This window comes from Diplotaxodon limnothrissa, linkage group LG5 (genome assembly GCF_057381915.1).
Source record: "Diplotaxodon limnothrissa isolate DT_005_m linkage group LG5, D_limnothrissa_male_GT1.1, whole genome shotgun sequence".
Classification (NCBI taxonomy): domain Eukaryota; kingdom Metazoa; phylum Chordata; class Actinopteri; order Cichliformes; family Cichlidae; genus Diplotaxodon; species Diplotaxodon limnothrissa.
In genome coordinates, this window is record NC_140600.1 from 16036348 (window position 1) to 16059616 (window position 23269).

The 23269-nt window shown below is 44.0% G+C and overlaps 1 protein-coding gene across 1 annotated transcript in view; it reads left to right on the forward strand.

The window, feature by feature from the left end:
- Positions 1–22288, forward strand: part of quob (quattro b) — a 30663-nt gene extending 8375 nt beyond the window's left edge. The window contains exons 2-24 of the mRNA XM_085353943.1: positions 1072–1269; positions 1710–3258; positions 4160–4330; positions 4766–4889; positions 5768–5861; positions 6113–6199; positions 6282–6398; positions 7316–7414; positions 7504–7652; positions 9254–9392; positions 9537–9659; positions 9799–9996; positions 10106–11043; positions 11228–11477; positions 17780–17869; positions 18632–18856; positions 19490–19660; positions 20257–20434; positions 20601–20717; positions 20785–21039; positions 21519–21757; positions 21963–22020; positions 22171–22288. Coding sequence (XP_085210069.1) covers positions 1072–1269; positions 1710–3258; positions 4160–4330; positions 4766–4889; positions 5768–5861; positions 6113–6199; positions 6282–6398; positions 7316–7414; positions 7504–7652; positions 9254–9392; positions 9537–9659; positions 9799–9996; positions 10106–11043; positions 11228–11477; positions 17780–17869; positions 18632–18856; positions 19490–19660; positions 20257–20434; positions 20601–20717; positions 20785–21039; positions 21519–21757; positions 21963–22001 — 5550 coding nt within the window. The 3' untranslated portion in view covers positions 22002–22020; positions 22171–22288. The remainder of the gene's footprint in view (positions 1–1071; positions 1270–1709; positions 3259–4159; positions 4331–4765; positions 4890–5767; positions 5862–6112; positions 6200–6281; positions 6399–7315; positions 7415–7503; positions 7653–9253; positions 9393–9536; positions 9660–9798; positions 9997–10105; positions 11044–11227; positions 11478–17779; positions 17870–18631; positions 18857–19489; positions 19661–20256; positions 20435–20600; positions 20718–20784; positions 21040–21518; positions 21758–21962; positions 22021–22170) is intronic.
- Positions 22289–23269: the final 981 nt, after the last annotated feature.

Sequence of the window (23269 nt, forward strand, 5' to 3'; positions counted from 1 at the left end):
ATCTTCCAATTTAGAACTACAAGTTAAAAAAGAACTAACAAAAATAAAATACACTTCAGCTAATTACTTCTAATTTATTTTCCCAAACCACGCGGAGCCGCACTACAAGGACTAAAGAGCCGCAGGTTGCCGACCCCTGTACTAAGCCATGTTGACAGGCTTCACGTCTCTAGTCATCACCACCTCAAAACTGGGCTTATAGTCTGGTTGGTGCACCAAAACTGCTTTGAAGACATTATCTTTTCATCTGAATAGTTTCCATGTGCTTAGATGGACTTCACTTGTGGCACAGCTGGTCCTAGTAGAATGCCCATGCAAGCATTCGCAAGATTACTAAAAGCAGACGTCTGCCCACAGGCTGCTACTTTACCTTCTGACATAAGATGGTGTCATATGCAGTGGCATCTTTATGAAACCATATGCTTCTTTGTCATTTTCAATTACATCAGATGCCGACCCAGGTCTGCTGCTAATATACCAGCTCAAATGAAGTGTATCCTGGCTAGACATGAAACAAGTTGCACATACTCATACAGGACAGACTTAATTATCTCCATAATAAAATTGAAATCCTTTTGAACAGGCTTGTTCATGCTTTCTTCTGTGCTGATCTTGCCTTTAATCATCCAAGTAGACTGAATAAGAATTCACTGACCCAACAGTGAACTCATAAAAAAAAATAATATATCTGTTTCTTTATGACAGCAAAAACTTTTTAAACTGATTTCAAACCCAGCACAGTGAAGGTGAGCAGGTCTGGAAAATCATCTGTCTCGTAATTTGGCATTTGCACAGCAATTGTTGTCGACCTGTTTTGGCTTTTGAGGCTTTTTTCTTTCAAATACCTTATTTGAAGAAAGTTGTGTCTAAACAGACATAGTTTGTAATTCATGGTCACGGTGTACTCGTTTTCCACATGTGGAACTGAAAATAGCAGCGTTTGTGAAAAGGCTGAAAATACCAGAAAATTTGATAAAAAATCAAATCCACAGTGACAGACTGAGCGACATCTGCATTACTGTAGACGTCCAAACTTCATCTGACTGCCCTTCATCTCTTTTTCTCCTACAGAACCCAGAATCTCTGGACTCGTCCATCCAGAGTGTGCTGTCGGCCCTCTTCCCACCGTTTGAGGCCACAGCGCCCATCGTCCTCTGCCAGCTGTTTCGCACTATTGAGGAACGTTATCACGGTGATGCTCTGCAGTGTTTACTTGACTTCCTGATTCCTTCCAAACATGTGCTGGAAAGTGTCCAACAGGCAGCATGTGTGAGTAGAAATCATATCTTTGTGTCTTTGTGAAGTCTTCCATATGTTAAAAGGTTGAGGGGTTCAAATAGTGTCAACTGTCCAAGTGATAAAGGCTACCCTGCAAACTTGTGCTGCTGCAAACGTCTTTTTCACTGTATAGAAGTGATTAATAAAAATTGTGATTTATAAGCTACAGCATACTGTAGACATTGTTTTGTTTTGTATAGAAAACTTAGGCTCAGTCAGAGCATCAGATGCCCACATGAATCTAAATGCCTCAAATTACACCAGTGGTAAATTCAGTTTTACAGTATGATCAAAAGATTTACTGTAGATGTCCAAACTTATAAGCAGGAAACACAGAACCAAACAATCAATACAGCAATGCAGTGAATTAAGTAGACAGTAATTTAGAAACAAAACTGCATTGTAAGAAACCTTATTTGATTTTTTCCTAGGCTGGATACTCTGATGTGGTTTTCCGCTGTGAGGGCTGGCCTCTCTGTCTCCATGACAAAACGGTCATCCAGTTAGCGCCCGTTAACCCCTTGCTGTTGCGTCCTGGAGACTTCTATCTTCAAGTGGAGCCTTTTGGGGAACAAGCGGCACGCATCGTCCTCAAATGTCTTCTTGAGGAAGGATGTCGAGAAGTGGAGGAGACCCCCATCCCTGAAACGTCTTATCCCTGCATCTTCACCGAAGACTGGCTGCGGGACATCAACGAAGGACGTGATGGAACTCCTTTGTCACGGTGTTTGCTTTGCACAGACCATGGTGTAATTAAGTTGCCGTGGGCCAAAATTGCAATTCCAGAGTTTTTAGACAAGCCTAAGATCATGCCCACCTGTCAGAAACCTCGCCCTGAGCCAAAGCAGATTTCAGTTCCCATCCACTTCAACTCCTCCACCCTACCAGTTGAAGCCACGATTCTTCCAGCAAATGACAGGATGTCAGCATCTTTAAGACCCGCAGCCTGTTCTTCCAAACTTGTCAAAATGGAAGATAAAAGAGGGGCCCCGAAATCCTGCTCCAAACCATTAATCAAGCCGGTGGGTTGGGTTTCTCCTAATACCTGGGACAGTCATAACTATCAAGAGATTGAGGGTGATTATGTAGACCTGGTGGATATCGACAAAGGGAAAGAGCTTGTGGATAAACAGAGAGACAGGCTTCCAAATCCAACCAATTCAGTTTTGTTCAAACCTGTTAGACCACCCCCACCTGTGCCGCTTGGGAATAGCGTTCCCTGCGGACGCACGCTTCAGTATACAGAGGAGCGTTTTACACCATGCAGCCAGGGGAAGCTGGAGCAGGACCTCACTGATGAAGACATGAAGTGCAGGTACAGAGATTCATACCTGGCGGCACTGACAAATCCAGTGCCTTTTGAGAAAGGGAGTGTAGACCTCCTGGCTGCCTTGGAGGAGGTTGGCCTGACTGAAGATGGGGAGTTAAAATCTAAGGCTAAAATTGGTGCTCAAAAAGACCAAGTAGGAAACTATTGTAACCACTGTAAGGAACCTGTGTTTGGTAATGAGCCCTTCCCTTGCAAACACTGCCATGAGCCAACACCAGCAAACTTAAAGCCCCACCTTCCTAGTAAATGTGAGCCGGAAAACCTCATGAAGGAGTCGCCCATAATTTTGAAATCAACCCCTGGTTTGAGCCAAAGTCAGAGAGTTCAGACAAAACTTATTTCTCACCCATCAGGACATTGTGCTTTTATGCATCCAGTATCAGATGTGTCCTCGGGGACCCCTGGTGGTGACCTGGAGTCGCACCAGAGGGGGAAGGATGTGAAACCATCAGGCAAGCACAAAGTTAAAGTGAGGTCTTTGTCCGCTGTCTCAGAAACTCCTACAGGGAGGCCACTTCTCTATAAGCTCAACAACAGGAGCCATAGTGATATTTGCCCTGCAACAGTCACGAACTTAATGCACTGTAGGCAAGAAGTTCAACTTGATGAGGAAACTCTGAAACTGGAAACAGAGAAGTGTCTAAAAAAAGGTAAGTGAGGGATAACATCCATGCGACTCAACAACATTGTTATTATTTTGTGCACACAGCCATTAAAATGATCGGTTGCTCCATGTTCAAAGGGGCTTTGAAAGAATGTGCTCCAGTGAAGGTCACAGTTCACGAAGGCTCTTTAAAAGAGGGTTCAAAGGTTAAAGATCAGGTTTGAGTATGATCTTCCTCTAGGGATTCTCCCAATGCTGTCTGGGTTCTCTGGCAGTACAGCCACATTTATGTCATTCCCATTATCAAGGGAGTGAAAGGAAATAGCATGCTGCACCCCAGTGAAAGAAAGGGCCTGAACCCACTGGGTAGAAAGAAAAAAGCAGAGCATTCTTCTAATGTAGAGAGACAGCATAACGTGCAAGAAGGCAGTTTCTCTATCCTCTGCACCCAGTGGCATGTGCCCGCAAGCCCTCAGAGGGGCAAGTTGAGATCTTGACTGGAGACATGCTTGTCACGGGCTGTTAAAGTGGCAAAGAGAGAGAGGACAGATGAGGCCTTGTTGGCTCCAAGAGGAGGCCAACTAGTAAAAGCAAGATTTAGTAGTCAGACCGCCGCTGTGTTTTGTTATAAAGACCATGTCCAGTATTTAGAAGTGGTCTGTGAATGTCTGTGCAGCTGTGTAACTTTAAACATGTTAAAGATATGGCTGTTAAAATTATTAATTGCTGTTGTTATAAAAGGGCAAAGGTTACTGGACAGAAAATGAAGCTGACAGTTTACAGGAAGGCGTTGCACGATCTTAGAATAAAGTCCCTCAATAAAAAACAGTCTAATGGATAATTAAAAATATATGATCATTTTTCATGCTTGCTGCCAAAAATCATGTTTTGAGTTGTCACATTTATAAAACATTCAAAATATATAAATATATTTTTTGCTTTGTCAGATTCTCAGCCGAGCAGAAGTGAAGCTTTGTCCACTGCAGAGGGGCCGGGTACCAAACTCCACAACTTAAAGACAGAAAGTATATCCTCTTCTGACACTCAGCATCCGTCGCAAGAGTCAGCTTTCAGGAGGATCAGTGGCCTGCTTGAACTGGGGATTGTGTGTTTACCAGGTAATTTTGCACTTGTTAGTGTATGACATGAGAATATATTATTTTGCAATGTGATTTTTCACTGCAAAATAACCATTTCTGGCATACAGTACATGTTACTGTATGCTTCAAATTTCTTTTTTGTACCTAAGAAGTCAAATACTGCACACAACATGACGACTTAGCATTTTAACAGGTAAAAACAGTTTTTATTTGATCAGAGGATGACATCAGCGGCTTCTGTGTCATTGTAAGATGTGATGGATCAGATGTTATAATTATTATGTGCCTCAAAAAGCTCAGCAGAAGCGAGTGACGCCTCAGTTTTCAGTGTTAAACATAAAAGGTTAAATTTAATGTAGCCCTGACTTCCTGTGACTGAAAATTCATATAAAGAAAACTTTTACCACTTCATGGATTTATTAAAAGCATCTTCTCCATCATGTCCATCCGCAGGCAGCAGGGACAAGACTGGCAGGGCAGTTGTGGAGGTCCATGGTGACAGGATGGGGTGGACGTCCCCTCTTGTGTCAGCACAAAGCATCTGTGAATTACTGCTCTACTTACATTCTATACCAAGGTACAGTGCTGAAAGACTGAGATGTATCTCTAGAGAAAAAAAGATAACATTTCTGCAGTTAACAAACCTGTGAGAATGGAGTTTGTGCTTTGCAACATGTGGGAAGCTGATGTCTTCAGTGTGCCAGAAGAGGAAAATACTTGCTGGCTTTTCATTTAGCGCCTGTGATTATTATGTTATGAAAAGGTTCTACCACAAGAGGGCAGCAGCATATCATTTTCAATATTTCCAGTGGTCCGCAGGAAGCTGTGAATAATATTATGCATGACCTCATATCCACACCAACTGTTCTCCTATGGGTAATTAGTTTGTATAGCAACAGTTCTACAACTGTACAGATTTGACCTCTGCATATAGCACCTTAAGATCATTTGGCAGTAACATGGCTAATGTTTACTGACCGGTGGCCAGTAAACATTAGCCATGTTACTGGTCTAGTAAAGGGCAAATTAGCGGGCTTATTTGTTTACACTAACTAAAGGTTTTGATGCAAAGCTGTTCTACCAGAAAGCTGACCTTGTGCTGTCCCCAGCAAAGAGTCACACCACAACAGTCTGCAGCCAGGCTCGCTGCCAGCAGTCTGGTATGCAGCGCATTGACAGAAATAACAGCCTTGCTTGATGTAGGCTCACATAGGGATAAACAAAGAAGAAGTTTCTTTTTTCTTTGTTTTTTTTTTGTGAATTTGTGAAAAAGTTTAAGGTCTAAGTGTCAGATGTGGGTAAGTGGGAGTCAGATGAAGAGGTTAATGTAAATCTGAGATGTGGATTACTTAAAGCCCAAAAGCTCTTAAATCTGTTCTTTATTGCTAAATGAACACTGTGATGAAATATTACATTTGGGTTCCTAATGCGCTCTAACATGACTTGTTTTCGTAGGAAAGATGTTCGAGAGCTGGGAATGACTTTGGTCATCAATGCCAGGAAGAAGCCTCCCCCTCTTCACCTCTACAAGGCTCTATTGATGGCCCAGGTTAAAACAGTAATGCTGCATGCACATGCCAGAAAAAAGTTGATGCAAAGATTATGGGGAGTGTTTGGTTTACTGGAAAAAACAGGCCTGGGGGTATAGTGTACTGGCCTTGTGTACAGTACAAATTGCACTGTAGGTCTGTGGTCATTAAGGTTTTACCGTAAGTGAGAAAAAAAAGGCAGGATACTTAGACATGTACCACTTAATAACCCTCAGCAGCCTTCCCCTAACCTGTTCTCTTTCCGCTTCAGGAGCAAGCTCTCCATGCTGTCCACAGTATCGTCATGCTGATGGATAAAGACACTTGTCAGCGTCCTGAAAAACAGCCTGGTCTGCAGGTCAGACATCAAAACATTTCATTTCCCTATTCAGTATAAAAGTGTAACTCTTATTCACAAAGTGTTTGCCTTTGTCTCTTAGATGGATTTGGTGACCACTATGAAAGCCCTAAACAAGACGGTGGAAGCTTCCCAACTAACCTCTGATTTTGGAGGTACCTTCACTTACAGTCACACCGAGTGGCTGCAGTTCCATCAGGTACTAAAAATGCACGCTAAGTCTACACAACTGCTCTACTGGTGGTATTGAATCCTAACTACTTCACTCTGAAAACCCATGGAGTGGTGTCTGGTGACTAAAGTTGCTCAACCATAATTCAACACAGTTAAAATTAGGCTCCCACCCAGCCAACCACCCGGAGCATGCATGATATCCGATGTGCTATACTTTGAGTGCAGGAAGGGTGTGGTCACATGGGAAAGGGCAAAGTCTTATCTGAATGATGAATTTGATTATTTATTATAATGTTAATTGCTCACATTAAGTAGGGGCTGATATTTTATCCTGGTTACGGATAAAACTCAACACTGAGTCTCAAGGCCATTCTGCTTTAACACACAGATCAGTTACTTTGTGTAGCACATACAATACCATAAATTACATAATATTTAACTGTACTAGTGTGCAAATGAGGGGAAGGAGGAGTATGCCAGCCCAAGAAGAAGAAAATAAAGAATTGAACTGCCTGTAGACAGCTATAGATATTTTTTTAAATACAGTTATTTTTAAACCATTTATATTTCTTAATATATCTAATACTTAAAGCAAATTGAATGTTAAAGTAATACAGCATTTAACCACAATGTGGACTAGTAAATACAGTAAAACATATTCAATATTTGTTTTAGATCAGTAAGCTCCCGATAGCTTAAAGTTTCTTATATAAGTAGAAAAATTATTATAATGCGAGATATTAGACTTGATGCCCTAGTCATGTACCCTACAGTAATATTGTACGGATAGTTGAAAGCATCTAAAGTAACCAGCAGCACACTGATAATGGTGTCTGCAGATTTTTTAAAAATTAACTCAGTTTGTCTCCTTTTGCTTCCACACGGCGTTGCCTCTTCCACAAAGCTCCTCAGTTCAATACAATTGAACATGTTTTATTTCAGAGGCTGGTTTCATTTATGACTGACCTGCGAGGAGCTGACAGTTTGTTGCAAAAGGCCATTAAGAGGGTGGATAACAGAAACCCAATGGACACAGCTCAGGTAACATATATATATTTATACTGTATTGTTATTAAATTGGTGTATGCACCACACGCTTATATTTTGGCTTTGTATTTTGCATAAAACAGGAAGTGCAGCAATGCATTGAAGAACAGAGGATTTCAATGAAAGAAATGCTGGAAGATGCTAGACTGGTGACTTTGCAAAGGGAAGGAGGGGCTTTTCTGGCCAGGATGAAGAAAGAAGAGTTCAGATTTCCACAGTCTGAGGACTACAGGTGTCAGATATGATTTGTCACTGAATGATATTCTTCTTTTTTAACTTGTATTAATCTATATAACATGCTATAGAAAATCTAAGGGCTGTTTTATTTGCACTTGCCATACTTGGCAAATTTATGTGCACATTGCATTTGGAAGGGTAATGGGTGAAGCCATCCTGGGTATCACCAAACTTTACTAATCGGAATGATAACATGTAGGATTTCTCCTCCCTAATGGGAAAAAAACGACATGCATTTGAGGTAGAAGTCAATTAATGACCATTTTTAGATGCCTACACAGTCCTGGGAATATCTCTACTGTAATTATTCCAGCTAAGTGAAAACAAAAAACTGCTGGCTGCATGGCTGTGTGGGTGGCTGCAAAATGTTGTTTATATTAAATATTAACAACTAGTTTCATTTGTTTTACTTACCAGCAGGAAGCATAGTAAGTTATCCGTGAAATGTTACCATAAATCATAGAATAACGACTATTAAACATATTTATTTTAATTGCTTTTTGCCTTGTTAAAAAAATAAAAAAAACACACCCCAGTAAAAACTGCATGAATCTTATTTGTGGTTTTAAACTAGAATTAAAGAGCAAACAGATTTTATTTGTCTTAACTTAAAGGCCCAAAAAGAGATGTGCAGCTACCACTAAACTCGTAAAAAATAGCTGTGGCAAAACAGGATTGTGTTTTAAAATACTTTTTAGTTTGGAAATTTTTTATAGCGTGCTTCTTTTATACGAACAAATTCCAAAAATCTGGTGATTTTGAAAATCTCATAAAGTCATATTTTATTCGCAAGAGAACACAGAAAACATGAAATGTTTGAACTGAGATGGATATTGAACATTTTGAATTGAATAGCAGTGACCCATCTAACACAAACAAAAAAGCAAACGTTGAGACAGCACATCTATAAAGGCACCATCCACGCTGAAAGATATGCACATGTATTAGAGCAACAAAGAATAAGTAAGTCTTTTTCAGGGAAGGCCTTTTGTATTTTAGCAAGACAATAAAAAAAATGTATGCTGCATGTCTGTCATTGTAGAAGAGCCCTGCCTGCAGTTCAGCCTTTCTGCCAGCTGTAAATGAAAAATGAGATAAAGAAGATCGAGGACTGTTGTGCAACCAAGTATTTTATATCAGATAACAATGGGTCAACATTCCTCTCCCAAAGGTCCAGCAGCCAGTGTCCTCATTTTGATGTTCCCAGATGTTTACAGACTGTTGTTAAAAGAAGAGAGGGTGTTACCCAGTTTTAAACATGGCCTGTTCTTAAATTTTTTTGAACCATGTTGCTGCCATCAAATTCAAAACGACCTTGCCTTTTTTCCTAGACTGGGAGTAAACATTTTTCTGTGTTCTAGTCTGGGTCAAATATGAGGTTGGCAAATCATTGCACTCTGTTTTTATTTACATTTTATGCAGTGTTAACAACAGTTTCAGAATTGGGTTTGCAATTAAAACAATAAAACAAGGACAGTGTCACATGATGGCTGTCAAAAACTGCCTGGCGTGATGCTGATTAAAAAGCCATTTCCCTCCCTGCATGACAAACGCAACCTCACAGTCAGTCTTAAATGTTTTCTCCTCGTGTTGCAGAGACGCTTTGGAGTCAGTGACAAGTCTTTATAACCAAGTGGAGGAGAAGCTCCACACACTGGTGATGAGATCAAACGAGTCCCTCCAACAGCTGGAGTTCCTTTTCAGGCTTCGAGAGGTGGAAGCCAAAATCAGCACGGTATGTCTAGTAATCTTAGTCTGTTTACAATATTAGAATCTACAATATGTGTTTAAACATCTAAAAGTTATGTGATGATAAACTCACAGCTGGTAGCCACATGTACAAAGTGTAACCGCATAACCAGGGCTTTGTGTCTTGTAGGCTGGGATGTGGTTCAGCACAGAAGGTGAACAGAGACTGAAGGACTCTTACCCAATTGATGATACCCAGACTTGCACTGAAAAGGATTTGGAGCACTTCCACATGTTCCTTACTCAGTCTAAGGTATCACCTAACGGCAAAGAAATTAGAGATAAGAAAACTTGCCCTCTTTTGGCTGATCAAAGTTGATATCAGTAATATCAGTAAACTGCAGAAGCGGAAGGAAATTGATTTCACTTAACATTTTCATCGTTTATCACAGGAAAAACAGCAGAATGCCTTGATCCTAGCTGCAGAGGCAGAGGGCATTTTTGAGTCCAGCGACAGCAGCCCTGCAAGAGATGTTTTTCAAACTCTCGTCAACACTTTCAGATCTAATGTAGAAGACTTCATGCTGCGTGCACAACAGAGATCCAAAGAACTGGACGCGCTTGTGCACGTTTACGCCTTTTGTGAAAAGGTTTGTGTTTTGTCATTGCTCCTGACAATTTTTATTAACGTCCCTTTCCCCCTTGTAAACATTTTTACTGATTACTTTCCATTTCCTTTCACTCACTCTCTCTGTCTAGGCATCTGCCCTGGCCAAAGAATGCAGTCATTCTTTGGAGCAGGTAGAGCAGGGGTGTTACCCAGCTCAGACTTTAAGTACACTCCAAATGTATGAGCAGAGATTAGGTGGTGAATTCTCCACCCCTCACTTCCAGGCTGTGAAAGCTAAAGCCTGCGCCTTGGGATCAGGGGCTTCGGCAGCAATGAGAGTGTGGAATGCAGCTTGGGCCCAGTGCCGAGAAGTCAGGCAGCATCTTAAGGAGATGCAGAAGAAGAAAAAATACATAGATAAGAACCAGATCCAGAAGACCACAGCTGCAAAGTCTCCAGGGGAACATGGAGAAATGGAGAAAGAGGAGAAAGGGAGTGTGATAGCAGAGGCAGAGCATTCCTTAACCCCACAGCTTAGCACCAGTGCTGTGTGCCTCAACTGCAACGACTTCAAAGAGAGCAAAAACAAAGAGTCTAAAGAGCTGCATTTACCAGAAATGCCTGATAAAAATGGAGAAAATACTTCTGATTTCTCTCTAAACACTGACTCCCACCAAGAGAGCAAGTTGAGGCCAAGAGAGCATCACAGTGAGACAGATCTAAGAGATGTAAACTCAATGAAAGGGAGCGAGGATTTTCCTTCACACCAACCTTTAAGTCGATCTCTAAGCGAAGGCTCACATGTCTGCTCTTATCTGACGAGCGTTCCTGGCTTTTCGCCTTTAAATGTGAGTCACAAGCACTGTCATAGTAAGACACAGTCACTGGAACAAAATCAGCAGCCCATCCAAAATCTCCCTTTTCCCCATAACAAGAGACTACTGCCAGGAAACCCAATCAGCAAATCACCAAGAGACAGCAATGAAGGGAAGGGTGAAGGATGTATAGACTCCAGACAGGAACCTGAAGATGTCAGGACTCCAGAGACATTACTCACACAAACAGAAATCAATGGCTGCACTGTTTTGTAAGTAACCCTCTCCCTCACCTGTAATCTAGAGCAAGATGCTGTCCAACATATGGCAAACTATATTAAATGTTTTACCCAAATGTTCCCCAGTAAGCAATACTATCGTATGAAGACATGCTACCCACGCACACACAATGTAAAACTGAGCTCACCTGGGTTTCATTTCCTGCATGTGGAACAGGAAAGTACGGAGGATCATGGAGGAGCTACTGTCCACAGAGAGGGAGTATGTGAAGGCTCTGGGTTATGTTCGAGAGCACTACTTCCCTGAGCTGGAGAGGGAAGATGTCCCTCAGGATCTCAGGGGCCAGAGGGGGAGCATCTTTGGTAACTTAGAAAAGCTCCATGACTTCCACCGACATTACTTCCTGAATGAGCTGGAGGGCTGTGTGAATGAACCCTTCAGAATAGGACGCTGCTTTCTACGTCACGTAGGTGCCATTTGTGAAAGTCTAGCTTTAAAAAAAAAAAAAAAAAAAAAAAAAAAAAAATATATATATATATATATATATATATATATATATATATATATATATATATATTAGGGGTGCAACGATACACAAAATTCACGGTTCGGTTCGATACTTTGGTGTCACGGTTCGATATTTTTTCGATACAAAAAATGTTCATGCCTTTTTAATTTGTCATTTATTAAAACTCGCCCTGTGTGTGGGGCTGGACGGCGTCAACACGTTAACGAGCTAACTGCGCTAACGCACCAGTTCCCACCAATGTAATTGAGCATTGCGTGGCACATCCGACATACTGTTTTACTTTTGTCCATGACGCGCTTACCTTCAGGGTCATACGTCACATGAAAACCAAAATAGTTCCAAATGCCAGATCTGAATGAGGGTGGGGAGGTTCAATTTGCCATGTTACAACGAGCTTAGCTTCTGTCTTGCTAGCTTGCGCTGCGCTCAGTGGATCTGCACTAGGGATCGTATCGTTTAGGTTTTATCCGATACCGGTGCCAAATCGGTACTTTTGAAACGGTGCCGGTGCTCAAACGGTGCTCAAACTGGTGCTTAAAGAATGGAGAAAACACAAAATTGGTCCAAAAACCTCTCATGTTCAGCTGGTTTTTGTAAAAAGATAACAATATTAGCCTTTTCTGCAGCTATGGGGCATATATGGTATTGTGGAGGTAAGCATCAACGACACAGCTCTCAGTTCTCACTCCTTCTTTATTCGTCTCCAACATCAACTGCGCATATCGCGCCACAAAACACAGGAACACACTTCCTCTACACTGGGTGTGAGTGGAGCCCTCTAGTGGTCCACCACACATGCCCCCCCCCCGAACACCCAGCAGAACTAGTCCAGGACCCGGGGCTTAAGCAAACGGCCGGAGCGGCTGAACTGGGGGGGTGGGGAACTGACAGAGGGCAACCCAGCCCGGGAGCGAGGCTGGCACTGGCGGTCAGAAAAAGCTGAAGACGACTCGGACTCCGTTGATTTCGGGTCGCTCCTGGGGGAAAAAACAGAATCCATCAGCCCGGTGGCAGGTGGGCGGCCGCGGCGAGGGGCCTGGGCCGGGACCACCTGATCCTCTTGCATAACATGTGCAGGCTTAAGTCTGTCAACAGAGACAACTTCCTGCCGACCGCCAAAGTCCAAAACGAAATGTTTGTTGCCTGGTTTAAGAACCCTGTATGGCCCGTCATATGGTGGACGCAGCGGAGTCCTATGGGCATCGTGCCTGACGAAAACGAAACGAGCAGAGTCCAATGAACTCGGAACAAAGGTGTCAGGCAGGCAGTGGTGCACAGGACCAGGAACAGGAAATGAGTTTCTTGGGGGGCGAAAAGGCAACAAAGAGGTATCGAAACATGGGGGAGGGCTCTCAGGTAAGAATTCCCCGGGGACCCGGAGAGGCTGGCCGAGGACCAGTTCAGCCGGGGAAACCCCGAGGTCTTCTTTAACCGCGCTACGCAAACCCAGCAAAACCCACGGAAGACGTTCGACCCAGTCGCCACTTGTCAAGGAAGCACGGAGCGCGGCCTTAAGTGACCGGTGAAACCGTTCGCACATCCCATTAGCTTGCGGGTGGTATGCTGTGGTGCGGTGGACCTTGACTCCCAGGCCGTCAGCCATAGCAGACCAAAGCTCGGAAACAAACTGGGGGCCCCTGTCCGAGGTAATGTCAGCAGGGGGGCCGAAACGTGAAACCCACGTTGACAAAAACGCCCTGGCCACCGTCGCCGCTGTCGTGGACGCCAGGGGTACCGCCTCCGGCCACCTGGTTGTGCGGTCCACCACAGTCAAAAGGTGCGTGAAACCCTGTGACTGCGGCAAGGGACCAACCAGGTCCACATGAACGTGATCGAAACGCCTACCCGGGACACGGAAAGGCTCGAGGGGTGCCTGTGTGTGCCGGTGGATTTTCGAGCGTTGGCATGGGATACAAACCGCCGCCCATTCTTTCACCGTCTTGCGAAGGCCCGGCCAAACAAACCTGGCGCTGACCAGCTTGACCGAGGCCCGGACGCCGGGATGAGAGAGGGCATGCACCGAGTCAAAAACACGACGACGCCACGAAAGGGGAACCACCGGGCGGGGGCGGCCGGTGGAAACGTCGCAAAGAAGGTGCGGACCGCCGTCCCACACCGGGGTGTCCTCCAGCACGAGGCCCGTTTTTGTTGACTGAAGGGCAAGGACGTCCGGGTCAGCACGTTGCTCGGCGGCCATGGCAGCGTAGTCGATGCCGACATACACCGGAGAAACCAACACACGTGAGAGACAGTCAGCGACGTGATTGGACTTACCAGCCACATGCTGAATGTCTGTGGTAAACTCAGAAATGGCCGCCAACTGGCGCTGCTGGCGTGCGCTCCATGGGTCAGAGACCTTGGACATCGCAAACGTCAAAGGTTTGTGGTCAACGTACGCAGCAAAGTTGCGACCCTCGAGGAAAAAACGAAAATGCCGTGTTGCGAGGTGCAGGGCCAGCAACTCCCTGTCAAAAACACTGTACTTGCGTTCAGCATCCCGGAGCGTACGACTGAAAAAGGCGAGCGGTTGCCAGAGACCTGAAACCCGCTGTTCCAACACTCCGCCCACTGCCACGTCCGAGGCGTCGGTGGTCAACGCGATCTCCGCCGACGGAAGCGGGTGGGCCAGCAGGGCGGCGTCAGCCAGCGCAGACTTGGCTGCGGAAAACGCACGGATGCGTTCAGGCAGCCAGTCAACCGGATCTTTGGCTGTTTTACCTTTTAAGGCAGCATAGAGTGGCTGTAGCAGGTGGGCAGCTCTGGGGAGAAAGCGGTTGTAAAAATTTATCATCCCCAAGAACTCCTGCAACGCTTTAACCGACGTGGGACGCGGGAAAGCCGAAACGGCCTGGACTCTGTCGGGCAACGGAACCACACCTTCAGCGGAAATGCGGTGCCCGAGGAAATCCAGAACAGGCAACCCAAACTGGCACTTGGAAGGGTTGATGATCAGGCCGTGCGCTTCCAAACGCTGGAAAACCTGGCGCAGATGGGACTCGTGCTGGCTCGCTGAGCAGCTGGCCACCAATATATCGTCCAGATAAACAAAAACGAACGGCAGCCCACGCAAAACGGAGTCCATCAGCCGCTGAAAGGTCTGGGCGGCACCTTTCAGGCCAAACGGCATGCGCAAAAACTCGAACAAGCCGAAGGGGGTAATGACAGCGGTTTTAGGAACATCTTCGGGGCGCACGGGAACCTGGTGATACCCCCGCACCAAGTCAATTTTAGAAAAAATCGACGTTCCGGCGAGATTGGCAGAAAAATCCTGAATGTGGGGGATGGGGTAACGGTCATTCTCCGTGGCATTATTTAAACGGCGGAAATCTCCGCATGGCCGCCACCGACCGTCCGATTTGGGCACCATGTGAAGCGGAGAGGCCCATGCACTGTTCAAACGCTGTACAATGCCAAGGCGCTCCATGGCTGCAAACTCTTCCCGAGCGACGGACAGTTTCGCGGGGTCGAGGCGGCGCGCGCGCGCGAACACCGGGGGCCCGACCGTGGGAATATAATGCTCAACCCCATGCTTCGTTACCGTGCTAGAGAAATTAGGGACAGACAGCGATGGAAACTCTAAAAGCAAACGCTGAAAAGCATCCCCGGAGGTCACTACATTAGCCCGAATCAGGGGCTCGGCGGCCCGAGTAAAACAGGGTAGCGAAGAAAACGAGAGAGCATCGATTAAACGTCTGTTAGCGACATCGACAAGTAGTCCATGAGCACACAGGAAATCAGCACCCAAAATAGGTACAGAGCTAGCAGCAACAACAAAGTTCCACTGGAAATCCCGGCCATGAAAACAAACAGTCACCAACCTTTCCCCAAACGTTTTGATGGGAGAGCCGTTAGCTGCAATGAGCTGCGGCCCACAGTTCGCTGCTAGTCCGTCGGCAGCGGTAGGGGGAAGGAGGCTCTTCTGGGAGCCGGAGTCCACGAGAAAATGTCTCCCGGAGCGCGAGTCCTCTATGAAGAGCAGCCTTTCTGTATTGCCAGCGGTCGCGGCTGCTACGGCGCGCTGGCGGGTCCGTTTCCCTGGGCCGTGAAAGCGCAAGGCGGCAGGCAGCGACGCGCTCTGTCGCCAAAACGCTGATGGTAGAAACAGATGCTCTTTCCGCGGTGCCAGCGTGTAGCAATCCCTGCCGTCAGCAAGGGGGCGGATGCTCCGGGGGAGGCAGGTGGAGGCGTGGAAGGTGCCGCCGGCGTGTCCGTAGCCAGGGCGTGAACGTCGAAAGTGCGGCTAGCCAGGAGAATACGATCCGCTTCTTCAGCCAGGGAGCGATAATCCTTCGCAGGCAGAAGCGGAGAGTTCGCGAGGACAGCTCTCACGGCGGCCGGTAGTTGGCGAAGGAAGAGGTGCACGAAGAGGAAACCACCGTCATCCGGCCCGAGCAACGATAGCATGTTCTCCATGAGCTCGAGCGCGGTACCGCCACCCAAGCCTGACAGGTTGAGGAGCTTTTCGGCTCGTTCGGCGTCGGAGAGGGCATAGCCATCGCGCGACGGGTGGCCAGCGGGTCGAGCGAGGCCACCACATGGTGATACTTCGTGTCGTCAGCCGAGATGCCGCGAAGGGCAAACTGAGCCTCCACGTGTACGAACCATGACGGGGGGTCATGGAGCCAAAAGTCCGGCAGTTTCAGCGCCACAGCGAACGTAGCTGCAACAGGAGGCGGAGGTACGGCGGCCGCTGATGCATCCATAGCGGAGTGTGCGTTATCTACGGCCCGTTGCATGCTCGAGTCAGGGGTCACCAATGTGGAGGTAAGCATCAACGACACAGCTCTCAGTTCTCACTCCTTCTTTATTCGTCTCCAACATCAACTGCGCATATCGCGCCACAAAACACAGGAACACACTTCCTCTACACTGGGTGTGAGTGGAGCCCTCTAGTGGTCCACCACAGTATCACTCTTGGCTGGAAGCAGTGCTTAAACAATGGAAAAAACACAAACTTTGTCCAAAAACCTCTCATGTTTAGCCGTTTCCCTCTTTTTCTTTGGTCATTTTAGCCTTTTTTGGCCAGGGTGAAGGGAGTATCTGCCATCAAACAAGAAGACAGCCGCATGTAGCTATGATGATGTTTGCTAGCTCACCTTACCTGCATTAATGTAATAACGTGGTTAGCCTACTCAACGTAAATTACACACGAACAACATTAAGCTACTCACGCAGAGAAGAACGGCTGCTGCTGCCATCATCATCCGTCATCATTTCTGCTACACTGGCAGGGCTAGGGGCCAGGACTCTATTCTTCGTGTTTTTGGGGATGTTGCTAACTCCGGGTCTGATAACAGGCACCACACCCGCAGTAGATGCGCTTGGTGTGAGGTCTCGCAGCAAGCTATCAAATACGGCGCATTTCTTGGCTTTTAAAAAAAACCGCTATGCGTCGCCAGGTGTTTCATCGGATTCGAGGTGTTACCTCCTTTGACAGTATCACAGTATCAGCTTAAAGCACTTGTTGCAGGCTGCTGAGTTTGCATATTTTGCTGTGAAGTACAGCCAGACTTTTGACCGCTTCGCCTTGGGCATTTTTAATCTGTAGCTCTGCTCTAAAAGAACGTACGTACCTTGACCCGCCTACTATCCTCGAAACGTAAAATGATTGGCTAGAAGTGTATCACAGCTCAGGAAAAAAAGCACCGAAATAAAGCACCGAAATGTGCGCTGCTTTTCGGTCTGGTTACTACCATTTATGTCAGAACCGGACACCGGTACCCATCCCTAATCTGCACTCGACAGTGCAGCCTAGGCAGAGTAGTTGAACGCATATTCACTGAGCGCTCAACACAGACAGCATCTTCAGAAGAAAAGTTGATAAAAATAAATTAAAAAATGTGTATTGTTCATACATATGCGTACCAGACCGAGAGCACTGTATCGAACGGTTCACTATCGATAGGATTATTGTTGCACCCCTAATATATATATATATATATATGTATGTATGTATGTATACACACTGTTTCTTGAATCATTAAATCATTAGTTTTTCCATGAAACAATCGGTTTAAGTTTTGGCAGCTGTTTAATGTTTAGTACTACCTCACGGTTTTCAAACACCAAGTAATTTCCCGATTGATGTGTAATAAAATTGCTTTCAAATGTGTCCTGACTTTATGCCAGTGTCTTTAGCTTCCAAGAATTTACTGGAATTATGGTACACTGCTTGGGATGTAGTGACATACTTCCACACAGAGTCCCGACTAATCATCTGCATTTATTTTCCATTTTAGAGAGAAAGCTTTGCTTTGTATGCCCTTTACAGCAAGAACAAGCCCCAGTCTGACAGTCTCCTGATCAATCACGGGCAGGCTTTTTTCAAGGTGAGATCACAAATGTGGACCTTCTCTCCAGGATGCCACAGATATGTAGTCGCTATATAGGATGCTATCAAAAAACGCTGTTGTTTCAGGAATAAAAACATCTCTTTGTATACCTCTGAACCTCTCTAGTGCTATTTTTTTTTTTGCATTTTATTTATTTTTTGTATTTATTTTTTGGTTTTTTTGTTAAATTGCCCAGTAGATGCCTCATTCTGACCACTTGCAGTCGTGCATGTGTGATTAGAGCAGAAGACGTGTCAAAACGTAGACCCTTCAAGTCTTGTTTTGGAGAAGAGATGACAAATCTGTCCTCTAAGGCAATGCTGAAATTCCAAATACATTGCAATATTGTATTGTATTGTATTGCTAGTGGACTGAATGGGACTTGCAAGAAGTGATGTAATCAGGAGCGCTGGATGCAATTCAGAGGTACACATGTAGTCATATTTAAATTAGTTAAGGTGTTGACTGCACCTCATTAAAAGTTTGTAGAGTGATATAGTTATTACAAATCCTGTAATAAGGATTTTATGAGAATTCCTTTAATAGCTATGTTGGTGGAGAAACTGACTGACTGAAGCTGACAGATTTTGCCATTATAAAAGGCATTTATTCAAAAAATGTTCTTCTAATCTCACTCATCCAATGTCCCATCACACACACGCATGATTTTAACCATGTCATACACCTTTTTTAGCCTGTACAGATATTCACCAGACCTTTTATAACAATACTGCTTTGTTTCCTCTTTTCTCATACCAGCAAAAGCAGCTGAAGCTGGGGGATAAAATGGACTTATGGTCATACCTGTTGAAGCCTGTGCAGCGCATTAGTAAGTACAGTTTGCTGCTGCAGGACATGATGAGGGAGTGCGATCCGGGACAAATCAGAGAGATAGCTGAGCTAAAGGCAGCCCTTGAGGTCATCCACTTCCAGCTTCGTCATGGCAACAACTTGCTGGCCATGGACGCCATCCACCACTGTGATGTAAGAAGGACTCTGGTAGCGTTAGCTTTAGTTCTGTGTAATTTGATTATCATGATTACAAGATGTGAAGTTTTTAAGTGTTATATGCATATTACAAAATATAGTATGAATGTACACTGGTTTGTCATGCTGTTGTGCAACATCTATGGAGTTTAAGCAGCAAAGTAGGGAAACAGGTACAGGCAGGTCAATATAAATACTCAGAAACATTCATCATTTCTTGGTTTTGTGCAATAGCACTGCTAAGACAGAACATGCATAGGAGAGGCTAGGATATGATTAACAAGGAGAATTCATTAGCCTCATTCATAGGAATCCAAAGTGAGGTGGTGTGTGTGTGGTTGCCTGGAGCTCCATTATCTGAGAGCCCAGACAGAGGGGGTGAAGATTCACAGGAATTTTGTGGGTTATTTTGTTAACTTGATGACCTCTCTCCTGTCAAAAGTAGTTAAAAGGTTCAGTATCTTGCTTTGCTGCTTAAATTTATTTGATTTTTTCTTTAGCTGAATTTAGAAGGTTGATAATTATTCAAAGGATCGTACATTTAAAATGTAGTTTTTTGCATTTTTGATGGGTACAGCACTGCAAATGACCCTACTGAGCCACACTTAATAACTCTTTTGTGTACTACAGGTTAATCTAAAGGAGCAAGGGCAGCTGATTCGTCAGGATGAGTTTTTGGTAACTTTTAGGAAGAAGAAATGTTTCCGTCACATTTTCCTTTTTCAAGAACTCATCCTCTTTAGCAAGACAAGGAAGACTGACATTGGAAATGACACATACATCTACAAACAGTCATTCAAGGTACACGTACTGCGCAAAACAGAATTTTTTTGTGATTCATCACAGCAAATGAAAGTTCATTCAAGAAACTTCCCCTTTATAACAAGTCACTATAAAATTACTTATTGCAAACTGCAAATGACTGTTATAGTGACAGATTTTCCATTTGGTGTCATAACTTAGGACAATTTCCTCTTTGCATACATGAAGGGGAAGACTCACAACGCACACAAACCAGCTTGGCCTTTACCGGAACCTTTATCCAATGTGACACATAATATAGAACTATACTCAGTAGTGTATATCAAAAACAATTACCAGTCACAATATTTTGACGAAGTTTTTCTGAATAATTCAATAATATGCGTTAATATACCCATAAACCTTGAGCTGCAACTTATAAAAACAGTCCTTTTGTGAAAATTTGCAAGTACCCTTACTTAAGAGTCACTATTTTAACACAGCTCAGCTCTTTATTTTAAGTCCTGTCTGGCACACTGATACTCCTCAAGAGGACTTGGATATTTGCCTGTGGTTTTACAAATGTACCAAAGTGCTTGCTGTATTTACAAAAACCTATAATCTAACACAAACACATTATCTTTCTCTGTATTCAGACCTCTGACATAGGAATGACACAAAACACCGGTGACACCGGTTTGTGTTTTGAGATCTGGTTCAGAAAGAGGAAAAGTCAGGACACATACACTCTGCAAGCAGCCAGCCGTGAAGTGAAGGAGGCTTGGGCCAGGGACCTGGAACGGATACTCTGGGAACAGGCTATACACAACAGAGGTACGGCACCTACATATAAACACACACCAATTACTACATTTGGAGGATTCATTTCATAAAAGAAAAACAAAAAACAAAACCCAGCGCAGCATATCTAGCTGCACAATTAGTCAATGAATGTACCATTTGAAAATTACACAAATGGTTTCACATGTTATCTTTTTAGAGGTTCGTTTGCAGGAGAGAGTGTTTCTGGGTATTGGAAACAAGCCTTTTATGGACATTCAGCCCAGTGAGGCAGCCATCAATGATCGAGCCATTGACTATGTACTGATGGGGAGAGGTGAGTATTTGATGTTTTTAAATAAATTTGTGACTTCTCAGACCCTTACACGGTTTCTTGTTGTCAGAAAACAGAGGCCTGTTCTCTGTGGGATCATGTGCATCACGGGACGAGCTTCCAGGAGGGCGGCCAAAGTCTGCTGGTTCAAGGAGCAGCTCTTCTTCCTCCTCGTCCTCTGGACGGGGCTCCCTCTCCCCCGTGGGGTACTTGTGTGGACCAAAGCAGAAGGTGATTGCAGGGGTCCTTGGACGATATGCATCACCCCCAGGAGCCCTGGAGGAGGACGATCTTGACCAAGAGAGTGGAAGTCAGCATTTATTGTGTGAGTGAAACTTTGATCAGAGTAAAAAGTAAGTGATACATTTTTATTACACAAAGTCAAATGACCAGTCAAATGAAGAGGGTATTTCTCAATGAACCAGAAGGAAAGTATATACTTTGATGTACCCCAAAACTTCCTATTGTTATGAGAGTGTTTCTGATGACCCCTGAACAGGTTTACAGTATCAGGGTATTGTGTTTCAAGCCTCAGAGAATTTCCTCTACAAGCTATGGGGCCAACGGTCAGAGATCAGGGCAGATTTCTTTTCAAGAGAGCCAAAGGTATTTCAATAGCAAAGCTAATTCCTAAAAAGCTGTTTGGCCCTCAGCTGTCGGCTATATTTAGGAACTTTCTCTCACCACTATGTAGTAGCGGGAGAAGTTTGTCCCGTGACATAATTGATGGCAGACTTTGATCATTCCTCAGTTCAACCAATCATGCACGTACAATTTTAACAAAGAAACTTTTCTTTGTTTCAGTGGACAGCTCAGAGTCGTCAGGCGAGAGCGTAAGCGGCTTCAGCAGTTCCAGTCACAGCTACCACTCTGCTATCGGAGGAGAGGTGGAGGACGTAATCACTGTTAAGGAGTCAGTGATTGCTCAGCCAACTGAGGCTTCCAGCATTCTTGCAGGAACCACAAAAAAAACCCAACCACCAGTTCCACCCAAACCCAAGCACAAACCAAAAGATCACAGCAAGAATCTGCCCTGCAGCAAGGTGCAGTACGGATCTGAGTAAAAGGTCATTTGGTTAAAACCAACCTGGTCATAAATCACTCACAGATGTATTCACCACTGAGTGAAGTCACTCTCATTTCTGCTTGTAAGCTGCTTTGTAGCTTACATGTGTGGTTTTGAATGTCAGTAATGAATCTTCTATTGTGACCAGTCTTAAATATTCCTTTTTAATTATTATCTCTCAGGTACAAAGCACCGCTTTTGGAAAGTCCACTGATGTTTGAGAGCTAAGATATATATAAGGTATAGTAAAAGTAATGCAGTTTTACATCACCTATATCTTTTAATGTTGCATAAAACACTAATGAAAGGGAGGCACGTGAATAATCCACTGTTCTATTGTGAGAAGCAGTTATTTTTACATTTCTTCTTCATTTCTTCATTTTTCTGCAGATGTCTAAGCAGCCTGCGAGTCTGTGCCCACAACCAAAGGAGACATCACTTTATTCCAGCTGTTACTGTAATGTTATACAACTCTGTAAATAAAGCTTCTTTTGATGTCACCACTAAAACCGTAGGTCAAGAAATCATCTGTGTGTTGTATTCTCACTATAAATGGTGATAAATGTCAGTTTGAAATACCTGACGTGGCTTTTTTTGCACTATATATTAGGTTAGTTTTATATCTTAAGCTGCAGTCTCTGTGTCTATGTGTATTTGCTATTCATAATACATTGTGAGATTACTGTGTACTCTGAAATGTGGATTTTATCATTGTTAAATAAAAACACAACATAATGCCGTCTTTTTCAAATCTATTGCCAAATGTTGTACGAATGATGGAAGCCTCAGCAGTACTCAAAGCACAACTAATTTCCTCTGGAAACAAATCCTTTGCTTTTTCTTTTAACAATTTTTTTTATAATTTCACATATTACCGGTCTGAAGATATTGTTACATGACTTTCATACTGAAATACACAATATAAACAGTGATGTTGCCTGTTTGCTTTTGCATGGCCTTTTTCACACCTCAATATGAAAACATTTGGTGACCAAAGTGGCGACATTAGGAGCTTAACTGCCAGGTCAGACTTACACTAGCTGGACAAAGTAAATGAGCCATCAGGGCATCATCATCATCATCACCACCATGTTTTGAGTACCTCCCTCAAAAAACAGAAATTGAGTGGTTGTTAAATTTACAAAAGTCTAACTTGTAATTTGAACAAAATACTTTCATGTTTCTAGTAAGAGTGGTTAGTTACCTTGACTCTCGAAATGCAGAAGATCCCATGAGATTTCAAACCACAGGAAAACCACTGGGGTTTAACCTGTCAAGGACAAAAATGTAAAGAGAACTCTGTATCAAGCCTTGTAATCAAGCCTTGTAACCCGCACTGTATCAACCCTGATAAAGTTGAGAGATAGATGGAGTAGAATTTCTTATAAATCCTTTAAAATGTTATGTTAACCTGATTCTAGACTTTGTTGAACACTCGAGTATTTTGTCAGACTAACGTAATTTGCATGGGTTCGATCCACTATGTCAA